This window comes from Gigantopelta aegis, chromosome 6 (assembly GCF_016097555.1).
Source record: "Gigantopelta aegis isolate Gae_Host chromosome 6, Gae_host_genome, whole genome shotgun sequence".
NCBI classification, from domain to species: Eukaryota; Metazoa; Mollusca; class Gastropoda; order Neomphalida; family Peltospiridae; genus Gigantopelta; species Gigantopelta aegis.
In genome coordinates, this window is record NC_054704.1 from 50,558,428 (window position 1) to 50,570,695 (window position 12,268).

The following is a 12,268-nucleotide window of genomic DNA, read 5'->3' on the forward strand; positions in this document are numbered from 1 at the left end:
TATGATTTTCTTAACCCGTAACCCATTTTCGTTCTGGGGGAGGCCCCCCATACCCCTTGTTGACTGTGGTTGCATTCAATTCCATAGTGCCATACCCAAAAATTTCTTTCTGGCAGAAATACTGCCAGCAAAAAAGTATCCCAATACCTCATAACCAAGGACCCTGGTCTAACTAAATAATTCTATAAAGTGAACAAGTCGTAGATAACACAGATCTTTTATTGTCTTCTCATGTCTAGAAAATGATAATTACATAAAATATACATTACAGGAGTTGACTATGTCTTTATCTTCCATATTTAAGTGACGTCTGCCCATTCTTAAATTTCATGTTGTATGTTATTTACCGACATCTTCCTTGTAAAATAACTGACAAGATGATGCTAAAAATGTGTAAAACATTAATAGCCGACAGCACTGCTCAGATTACTACTTGAATCAACAACATACCAGAATTTATTTTTTTGTAACCTAAAAATCAGTCAGTGATTTCATGCTTTGACATTTGTACAGAATTCTGTATCTTGGTGTCTTACTGGGTATTTTTTGACAGCCAGCCAGCAGCAATACATCAAGAGGTACTCACCACGGAGAAACTGTACAGTTTAATTTATCAACTGTCCACAATAACTATTTTTTGTTACACACCCTTTGGTGAGAACACCATGCGTTATATTTGGTTACACATGGTCGTTTACACACGTACGTGTGTTAATTTCAAGACATACGACTGGCTGCTCCTAGGTAATGACAAGGTCACCAATGCCATACATCCAATCAAAAACTACACAATGGAAATCGATTAGACTGTGACGTATAGTTAACCTGACATTCATGTGTCTGACGCGTAAGCCAACTTGTACAAGTGCAACAACTGTAAATAACTTTTAGTCGAAAAAGATGTTAAAATTTGCTTAAAACCTAGTTTTTGAGGATATGTAAGAAATAGAATAATACATTTGTGTCCATTAGATACCATTTATCTCACAACTCGTTTAAAAACGTATCAAACTTGCTTTCGCTCGTTAAGATACATTTCAAAACAAGTGTTGTGAGATAAATGGTATCTAACGGCCATGTATTATTCTCTATGGTCTTAACATGTTTTGAGGGTATGGTTAACACAACAGTGTCTGACCATGACAAACATAATTAAACTTTTAGTGGCTGTATGTAAAAGTAAACTGGCTAATTTGATTGAAATTGATAATATGCTAATAAATGCAAACAACAGTCAGTTAGATTTTACAAAAGTGTATTTGGGTGTTTTTTTAATATGTTTTTTTAAAAATTTATATTTATATTTTTTTAATTATTATTATTATTTAATCAGTATTATGGAAAGGAATGTTTGTTTAATACTCAGCACATTGTAATCAGCAGCTATCAGGTGCCCCACAATGATAACACTTAGTTCTGTGATTTATAGAAAGGACTCATTTATGCAAAAAGGGCTACTTGTTCTTATCAGCAGCAAGGGCCCTTCCATATGCACAATTCCACTGAATGGACAGCACATACCAGAGACTTTGAAATACCACTTGTGGAGCACAGGCTGTCCCTGGAAGAATAACTCAATAGGTCTGCCGAGCTGGATCAATCTTACAAACCATCACATCTCACGTGAGCACTTGACCAATTAGCTATATCCCACGTTAGGCATCATGATTTTATGTACCCAGCAAATCTCGTCTATGTGGTAAGTGAATGGAATGGAATTATGAGGTCCAGTTTCTAATGGATTAGTCCTTTGATTCTGAATGTTTAGATTTCCAGACAAACATCTTGTCAGCAGATGCCGTCAGCAAGCAGGTTTCTGACGAATGAAACGACAGGGTATGTGTGGCTCTGGTTGTCTTGTGGTCAAGTTTTGTTGCTAGCTTGCCCTACAAATAAGAAATTAAAATGTTGGTAATAAACATCTGTAGCATATCTGTAACAAATGTAGCATATCTATAGCAAATCAAACATTTTGATTGGCAATATAAAGTGGTAAATTCAAAAATTTACCACAAGGTTATTCACCAAAATTAATGGTGGAATAATATTCTTATATTTATACATATTCAAAAAGAAATTGCATTAAATGAACAAATATAATTTACAGATCAATGCTTTACAATATTGCTCAATAGTTTACTTCTTTTTTTTTGACCGTCTGCAATAATAATGTAATCATTGAGAAAAGATATGTTGTCACTTTCATTGTGACAAACCATTTGCACTGATGTTGTCTGTCTGTGTCTCTATCAGTGAAATAAATCATAATAGTTGATTTCCTTTGAGGACACATAGATCTTTCAAACATTAACATTGTTACATGTTGTTAATCTTGCCCTATCAGCACAAAGAATGTATAATAGAATAGTGGATTCTTACCTCCACCAAATCCCATATATAAACAAAGCCATCTTCGGAACCGCTCACAATGTGTGTATCTTTACTGTTAAGACAGCTGTCTATTTTGTACTCTTTGTTTTTATGTCCTTTGTATCTGCAAAGACAAGACTAAATTTAACACGTCAAAGAGAAAACCCAAATCAGTCGTAAGTAGTTATGAACAGGGTTAATATTTTTAGCCTATTACTGACAATTATGAAAATGGTTTTATCCACCTGATTTCTACAACTATAGTTAAGTGGGTTTTTTCTAAACCCGAACATCTATTTTACCCACTGTAGCTACAGGTTCACTTGCTTTGAACTTTAAATCAAACCCCACCTTTATATGAAGGACTCAGTAGTATATCTTACATGTTGAGACTTTCATGAGTGTTGATACATTTCCGATCCCACATAAAATCAAATTGCTGGTAGGTTTTTTTCCCATTCTACATCTTAATAAACAAACGTTACTTGAATATTGATATTTTCATTAACAGGATGTTTTGCGATAAATTGTTATCCATTTCTATAATATATTCTGTGTTACATTTTCCCCCCTATAACAAGTAAAATTAAACACCCAAGTCTAAAGTCTTCAGCAGAAAAAGGGAGTCATCACTTGTGCTCCCCTCCAAACTTGTGTGTTAAGTTTTAGGAGAGTGGCAAACTGATCACCATACAATTGTATTTAAAAATTTAGGTGACTGCTTATGTCAGAAAAATTATCTTCAGCTAGCATTGATTTTACAAAGTTGAAGACTGAGGTCCACAAACATCAACAAAAGTTCCATTTGGCAACTCATGACATGAATCACATTATTAACAAATGTAGCTAATATAATATCATTACAAGATGTATGAAATGAAATTTCGCTACAGATCTATCCGGGTTTCTGCCAGAGAGTACAAAGGTTAAAATTATATACCCTAAAATCTTTCAAATTAAAGGATACATTTTAATTTTAAAAAATTGAAGATTATAGTAAAAGAATTGCTGTTTACAATTTGTCAAAGTACATGAAATGCAGTTTTCAATTTCATAAGATTTCAAATCCATAACCACCCAGTAGGCGTTTGTATTAACAGTTTTGTTTTTATTAGGTATCCTCAAATTATTTTCTGGCAGAAAGCCCATCTATGTAAAATATATGGCTTTATGTATGAAAAGTATTTATATGTAACCCTTAAACATGCATGCATTTTCTAAACACAGATGTTTAGCCACCCTATAGTCTTATTTTACCACGTTTACATACACGTACTTATACTGAATTATAGGTGTATGGGCTCCCATTATTGTAAGAGGGCAGGCTCACTTTTGCCCGAATTAAATGAAAATGCCAAAATCTGGATAAGAAAATTTATTCATATTAGCATTACTACCAAACAGCTACATGTATATTGGGTTGCAAACGAATCACTATGCATTTTTACATGGATTACAACTAATTTTGTGCGAATATCTGTATCATTTTTGCCCAAATTTGAGATTTTGCTCAGTCTCATATGCTTAGATATGAGCAGTTATCCTTTACCCAATAAATAAACCTGTATGGCTCAGGCCTAACCTCTTCTTCTTTCCTCCAGGGCTTAAATTTCTCTTAATTGTAATTTATATTTTATTAATTTTATCTTTTTGAACTGGCTGCTCTAAAATATTAAATTTTTCAATTATTTAGGGTTATATTGTTATTTATTTTTGGACTTGCACTTTTAAATTTAAATATTATTAAAGTCCCTAGTCCCAATTTTGGTTTAAAAATCTAAATTGTCCCTTAGTATTCTGTCCTTGACCAAGCCACTGGCTATCCAGAGACTTGGCCTGCGACAGACATGCCTGAAACCTTAGTGGTATATGGGCATGTTAAAAATACTCACTCACTCATACGCTTATGTACTGAATTACATTTTTTATGAATTCTGCTGCTAATTATAAAATCCCTTTACATTAGATGATAATTACACGTAAGTTTGCTTTTAACTAAAAAACAGACAACACCCTGAACAATTGGTATTTTATGACATGATCTGCTCATTACAAATACATGCTGGTGTAATGAACACAGAGTGAACTAACTCGTTGAGTAATTCTCCAGTATCTTTGTCCATCAGACGCAGTGTGTTGTCAAGGGTACTGATCAGTGTACACTGGCCATCACGGGTAAACGTCACACTCGTCACTGAGCCTACAAACCAAACAAATAGATTTATAACATAACATACACCCCTTGAAATTCGCAATGGCAATCAGCAGTGTAACCACAAAATGTTGCTGTAAAACCGGCCTCGGTGGCGCAGTGGTTAAGCCATCGGACTACAGGCTGGTAGGTACAGGGTTCGCAGCCCGGTACCGGCTCCCACCCAGAGCGAGTTCTTAAGGGCTCAATGGGTAGGTGTAAGGCCACTACACCCTCTTCTCTCTCACTAACCTCTAACCAACTAACAACTAACCCACTGTCCTGGACAGACAGCCCAGGTAGCTGAGGTGTGTGCCCAGGACAGCGTGCTTGAACCTTAATTGGATATAAGTACGAAAATAAGTTGAAATGAAATGTAAAATTGATGTGCAGTGGCACTTTTAATCATTATTGGGTATTTACTATACTTGAAAATTAACAGTCGCCTGTGGCACTCCTATTGGCTAAGGGTGACTACGAATTGTACAAAAATAGTCCGATGACCATTGATTTTAGAAACATTTTTTGTAACTTTCTTACACCATTTAATTATTATTATTATTTTTATTTTTATTTTATGAACATGAGTGCCATCTGTTGAATACTAGATGTTCGGAACACTTCTAACACTGTCAGTTCATAAAATCGACAAAGAAGTAGTCCCAAAACACATCTTAGCTGTTTCTAGATCTGGGTCTAGCGAGTATGGTACCAGTCAAAAAAGAAATGCACTGAATTCACTGTGACAAAAACACACAGCATCTGAGCATGCACAAACTACAGATCTGGCAGAAGACTACATACAACATGCACTATATTTTGTAGGTGTGGGCAATATTACCAGTTTATTGCAATACAAAAGTAAAATAACTATATATTACAGTACACTTTTCGAGGACCGATTTACATAATATTCTCAGGAGTTTCCGTCACTCTGATTGGAAATTTTGTAAATAACATTTTCGGTGCATAATGTTATTATATTATTTTTTTAAACATATAAATTAGCAATTTTTTATATAAAACAACAAATTAGGTCCTTTATTTTACCTTTACTTAGGTTTACAAATGTTCTGAACAGTTCCAACATAACAATACAGACATCGACAATACTAATAATTTATTAAATGACCATATCTTTAATATACCTTTTTCTCTCTCTAACATTCACATACTCAACAATACAATGCAATACGTATCGCAATACACAACATATCACAATATGAAAATTACCGACAATACCCAACCCTGATATTTTGACAGCGCCAAAGTTATAATAATCATACGGCTTATTGAGTTTAGGAAAATGTTCTAACTATCAGTAAAAACTGCTGCCAAAACATTCACTCACTTCCTATGAAGTCTGTAAACATTCTGCCGATTCTAAGATCGTATCTCCTGATGCTACAGTCGGCAGAACCAGTAAGTATTTCATGGTCTGACACCTGTAGTGAGGTCACACTGTCTTTGGCTTCGTCCATTACCTACAACACACACATGTGATAAACACCGTTACTACACACAAAATAACTTGGAGGACTAAACGGGCATGGGACGTAGCCCAGTGGTAAAGCACTCGCTTGATGCGCGGTCGGTTTTGGATCGATCCCTGTTGGTGGGCCCACTGGGCCATTTCTTGCTCCAGCCAAAGCACCACGACTCATACATCAAAGGTCATGGTATGTTCTAGCCTGTCTATGGGATGGTGCATATAAAAGATCCCTTGCTGCTAATCGAAAAGAGTAGTCCATGAAGTGGAGACAGTGAGTTTCTTCCCTCAATATTTGTGTGGTCCTTAACCATGTGTCCGATGACATATAACCGTAAATATAATGTGTTGAGTGCGTCTTTAAATAAAACATTTCCTTCCTTCCTTCCTTCCTTCCTTCGGAGCACTAAACAGCATATGTCATAGCAATATCTACCTCCAAAACACATAGGGAAACAAATGTGAAAGGTGATCATCATGGATTTATTTTAAATACATCTAAATGTTAATCGTATAATAAAGTAAAGTTTAAACCACACCAAAAAAGGTTTTGGCAAGTTTTAGTCAAATATCATGAGATGACATTACATAATGTTTCGTTGTCAATAATGGCTATTTAAATTTATAAAAATTAAAATCCTGCATTAAAATTGAATTACCAAATGTCTGACATCCAATAGCCACTAATAAATAAATGTGCTCTAGTGGTGTCGTTAAACACAACAAACCAACTGCATTAAAATTGCTTGTTGATTCAAAGGAAAATGGACTTTTGAGTTTTCTCCCTTGAATGGTGACAATTCCCCCCAATTGAGGCTGTTTGTACTGAAATTATTTTATAGTCCGTCCCATCCTTCAGCAGAAATGTGTTGTTTTTGTAAATAAATTCAGTTTGGTTTGCGGTAAGAAAAAACAGAAAAAGTGTTTTGTAAATAACAAAACCCCCACCTATTTGTGTGTGCAATTTAGAAAACAATCGGCTCAGAAATAAATAACTTGTAGTAAATTCCACAGTATAAAAAAGCAGTTCCCTGTGGGATGGACTATAGAATGATTGCATGCATGAATAATGTCATCATCTTGTTTTTTAATAACGTTTGTAATATTTAGCGATTGTGTATTAAATTTAGGACATCATTTACATCGACATATTGGGTTAAAAAAAATAGAAATTGGTTACCTGAAATTATTTTTGTGCAACCCATAAATGCCTTAAAATGGCATACCTGTACTGGTTCCATTTTCCTAGAGCGACAATCCCATACACGAACACTGCTGTCCAATGAACCTGACAGTATCAGAGTTGATTCTTCATTGAACTTGACACAATTTACAGTTCCTGGAAAAACACTAACATTTACAAAACAAAATATCTCAACAAAGATTGTGTAATTCTGTAAAAACAGTTTGTGATTATGTTCATTATTATTGGAAAAATACAGAATACAGCAAGAGCAAACGGGGCCAGATCCAGGAAATATGTTGTGGTTTTTTTTTTCTGGGGGTGGGTGGGTGGATGGAGGGTGGTTGGGAAAAAAAGGAGAGAATATTTAATATACGAGGTGGTATCAATATGTTCCGAGACTAGGCCTATATACAAGAAAGTATTCACTTGATTCAAGTTTAGGCACCATCCGCTTCAAAATAGTCCCCTTGTGCAGCGATACAGCACTCCCAGCACCGCTGCCACTGTGGAACTCGTTCTGGAAGTCTTGTTCTCCAACCGTGTCAAGCACCTTCTGCGATTTGCACTGGATCTCCTCCACAGTGTCAAAACGGTGACCCTTCAGCTGCAACTTCATCTTTGGGAAGAGGAAAAGTCGCAAGGGGCCAAATCTGGCGACTAGGGTGGGTGCGATAAGGTCACCATGTTGTTACGGCCGAGAAACTCACGTGTTACGAGAGTTCAGTGAGAGGGTGCATTGTCGTCATGAAGCATCCAATTGCCCTCGCGCCACAGTTCAGACCGTTTCCACTGAATGTCCTCCCTCAGACACCTCAGAACATTGCAGAACTTGCCATTGACGGTCTGGCCCCTGGGGATGAATTCCCAGTGAACAACCCCGCGAATGTCGAAGAAAACAACGAGCACGCGGGTGTTGAGCTCGTGGAAGGTCACCCAGAAGAAAGCCACTCGAAACACCTCACACGACTCACTGCTTCATTGCAATACCCATGACGAATCATGTCAAAAGTCTCAGTTGCAGATTTACTGAGTTTGACGCAGAATTTGATGTTTGCTCTCTGCTCTAGTTTGCATTCCATGATGAAATCGCAAATGTGCCCGTGCACGTGGTCACAAAAACTCCTGTAGCACAAAACAAGATGTTCACAGAATGACGCCACTCCGTAGACTGCCTGATGATGGTTACTGCTAACCCCCACAGCACGCGCATCCCCGTACTGTCATCTGTTGGCATGCTATGGAAGTAGTCTCGGAACTTTTTGATACCACCTCGTATTTGGGGGTGGTTGATGGGTCTGCTGACCCCCCTCAAGCCCCACTTTGGATCAATCCCTGGCAAAGATACATGTACAAGTAACATGTTTTTTTTGTTTTTTTTACATACATTAATGAAATAAGACAGGTATAACTATCTAACATAGTATAACGTCAAAAATTATCCAGTTTCTGTGATGACTAGGGCCTGAAGAGTTGTCTCCCATTAAATAAGATAAAAAAGAATGAAGCCAAGAAAATACATGTACATATACTTCTTGAACTTTGGCACAGATCAAGTAAATGGCAACACAACAATAGCTTACATTTAAATCAGTAAATGCTTCTATCAAATGAAGTATAATTTTGTAAAGACACTCACACACATGCATGCGCACACACATACATGCATGGAAAAAAGTAAAGTTTGTTTTATTTAACGATGCCACTAGAGCACATTGATTTTTTATCATATCATCGGCTATTGGATGTCAGACATATGGTCATTCTGACAGTTTTTTTTAGAGGAAACCCACTGTCCCCACATAGGCTACTCTTTTACGACAGGCAGCAAGGGATCTTTTATTTGCGCTTCCCACAGGCAGGATAGCACAAACCATGGCCTTTGTTGAACCAGTTTTGGATCACTGGTCGGTGCAAGTCGTTTACACCTACCCATTGAGCCTTGCTGATCACTCACTCAGGGTTTGGAGTCGGTATCTGGATTAAAAATCCCATGCCTCGACTGGGATCCGAACCCAGTACCTACCAGCCTGTAGACCGATACATGCATGGAAGAATTTACTTTCAGGCCGCTCCAGAAAATCCATTTATGGGTGGGGTGAGCCCCCACAATGACTGGTGGCATAAGGCCACAAACATTCCCGAATGATTCCTCAAATTCTCCAACATAAATGTTTTTTGAAAAAGGAGCAAAATTTAGGGCCTCCTCCCCCACACTTTATATCACCCACTGGCCTCAATATACTATGATATAAACAGGTGACCAATACAAAGCTCCCTGGATGAAAATACATCACAAACCTGCGTGGCCACGGTATTTTCTCAGAGACTTCCCAGTGGAGACATCAAAGAGCACGACCGTTTTGTCCATACTCCCAGAACAAATCTGACTGTTGTCCGATGAGCTCTGAGCGTCCAGCACCTCATAGCCATGTCCGGTGTAGGTCTTAAGTAGCAGATCCCGGTGGGGATTCCACAGTTTGACAGTCTTGTTACTCCCACAGGTCAAGCAATAAGTCCCATCAGCTAGATTAAAAAATGAAGACAAAATAAACATGCATTACTGATAATTCATTACTCCCACAGGTCAAGCAATAAGTTCTCCAAGTTATAAAAAAAACACCTATATACCTATTTAGACAACTAGAGCATAACACATACATAAGGTAAAGCTTGACCCTAACAAGCATTCTAGATCAGTAGATGTACTGCTAAAGCAATACATGTCCCCTACTGGGTGCAACTAATTTTAGTTGCGGAAAAAAGGGGCCAGAAAACTATAAGTGGGACAGACGTAGAGACAGAAGGATGGAAACCGGTAAGGGACTAATAATACATCTATATGTACGTTATATTTTTTGGCATGTTATTTCTGAATAGCCACATACAAGTACATGTATGCATCTAGGAGTAGGAACACAAGATATGCATAAATCATTTATAACTACTACACCACTGAGGCCAGTAACTATCCATATAGGCCTAGTAATGAGTGTGAAATAGTAAAAAATCGGCCTCGTGGTGTAGTGGTTAAGCCATCGAACATAAGGCTGGTAGGTACTGGGTTCATAGCTTAGTACCAGCTCCCACCCAGGATGAATTTTAATGACTCAGTCGGTAAAGTAAAAAGTGAAAAGTTGTTGTTTTTTCCCCCTTTGTTCCTGCATACCATTAAACCGGACAGCTCGAACAGCACCTTGCTTGCAGTCAATAGTACTAACAAGTTTTTCAGGAATATCTGCATTCATTTGTTTTATTATTTAACGATAAATGCATGACAAATTAAAAAATTTAGTAAGTTAATCTGAAATGGATCAAAGTGAATTATTTCCCCTTGATAGCAGTGACTAGCGTTTGCATTACGCTTATATGTTGTCTCATATGTTGTAAAAGAAACAGTCTATTTTTTGTCATTATTGGTTTCCTTCGTGCGCTCTAGTATTAGTTGGGGGCCTGTTTTGGACAAACTTCCCGACAAACTCAAAGGAAGTGCACAGGACAACAGGTCATATATACTTGAACCTTCAGTGGTTGTAGGAACGTGTCAAGTGAAAGACTATATAGCTTGACGCAGAAGAAGAAGGAAGTTGTCCCGGTAGAAACAAACATACAAGAACATTATAATACAAATGCATATGAATGAATGAATAAATGAACGAATAAATGAACGAACGAATGAACGAATGAATATCTGAAGTGGGGCACATGCCTAGCTGGTGGAGCACAGTCTCTAATGGGGTGGGGGACACATATCTTTATTTAGTACGGTGCGACAAAAAGGTACATTTTCGTACTCAAGTAGGATGGAATGAATGAATGAATGAATGAATGAATGAATGTTTAACGACACCCCAGCACAAAAATACATATCGGCCATTGGGTGTCACAAATAGTAAGTATATGGAAATATTATTTATATATATTCATGTATCGAAACCCTCCCTGTTCAAGCAATTTTTTTTCTTCAATATATTTTTATGGGGAACATGGCTCTTCACAGTCTAGATCCCCTGGGTAAATTCCTGCACAGGCGCCTGGCACACATACTTACATATAGATACATAATACACACATATATACGACAAACTGTGACGGTCACCATGTTACATTACCGATTTTTTTACTGACTTTAAAAAGACTGTCCCGAGTTTGCAGCCATTATAAGATGTTTCCGTATTTTGGCGACTAAAAGTACATATTAAATACATTTTCTGTGTTAGAATCCCTGTGTCTGTATTTGCGGTCGCAGTGTACTAATGTTTATTATAATAGTTATTTCATAATATATATATACACATACATACATACATACATACATACATACATACATATATCTATATCTGTGTGTGTGTGTGTGTGTGTGTGTACGCGCGCGCGCGCGCGCGCGTGTGTTTGTGTGTGTGTGTGTGGACCGAGATATATTGGGTACTCGAGTTTACAGAGGTCGAGATAACGAAGTTTGACTGTATATATATATATATATATATATATATATATATATATATATATATATATATATATATATATATATATATATATATATATATTCGTACGTACGAAATTATAACAAGATAAAATCTAGTTTGGTCTACTACATGTATTATGACGACAACACCTAATTGTTTATTCAAATACTGATATTCTAAACAAAAAGTTTGTTTTGTTTAACGGCACCACTAGAGAACACTGATTTATTAACCAGCGGCTATTGGATGTCAAACATTTGGTAATTTTTACATATAGTCTCAGAGAGGAAATCCGCTAGTGAGTGTGGGATGGAATAAAAGATCTCTTTCTACTAAAGGAAAAATGTAGCGGATTTCCTCTGTAAGACTATATGTTTGAAACTACAAAATGTTTGACACCCAATAGCCGATGATTAATAAATCAATATGCTCTAGTGGTGTCGTTAAACAAAACAAACTTTAACTACCTAAATTTGATCTTAGGGGTGCTTTAAACAACTGCTTGTGGTAAAGTATACATTGTGTAAACTATTTTCTTTCAGTTCCCATATCAGAAAAAAGTGAAGGTA

General features: G+C 36.8%; 1 protein-coding gene across 1 annotated transcript; it reads right to left on the minus strand.

Moving 5' to 3' along the window:
* Positions 1-205: 205 nt before the first annotated feature.
* Positions 206-10,557, minus strand: LOC121374939 (WD repeat domain-containing protein 83-like). Its single transcript, XM_041502083.1, has 7 exons — positions 10,403-10,557; positions 9,535-9,759; positions 7,277-7,389; positions 5,913-6,045; positions 4,462-4,570; positions 2,380-2,494; positions 206-1,886 (listed from the first exon to the last, which is right to left on the minus strand). The coding sequence occupies exons 1-7, from the start codon at positions 10,479-10,481 to the stop codon at positions 1,743-1,745; spliced, it is 918 nt and encodes a 305-aa protein (XP_041358017.1). The 5' UTR covers positions 10,482-10,557; the 3' UTR covers positions 206-1,742.
* Between the last annotated feature and the right edge of the window lie 1,711 nt (positions 10,558-12,268).

Excerpts from the sequence above, each read along its gene's own strand:
- LOC121374939 (XM_041502083.1), bottom strand. The coding sequence starts at position 10,481 with ATGAATGCAGATATTCCTGAAAAACTTGTTAGTACTATTGACTGCAAG. Across the intron at positions 9,760-10,402 it reads TCGAGCTGTCCGGTTTAATG|CTGATGGGACTTATTGCTTG; the intron begins GTATGCAGGAAC and ends TTTTTAATCTAG. Across the intron at positions 6,046-7,276 it reads GGAAAATGGAACCAGTACAG|GTAATGGACGAAGCCAAAGA; the intron begins GTATGCCATTTT and ends TGTGTGTTGTAG.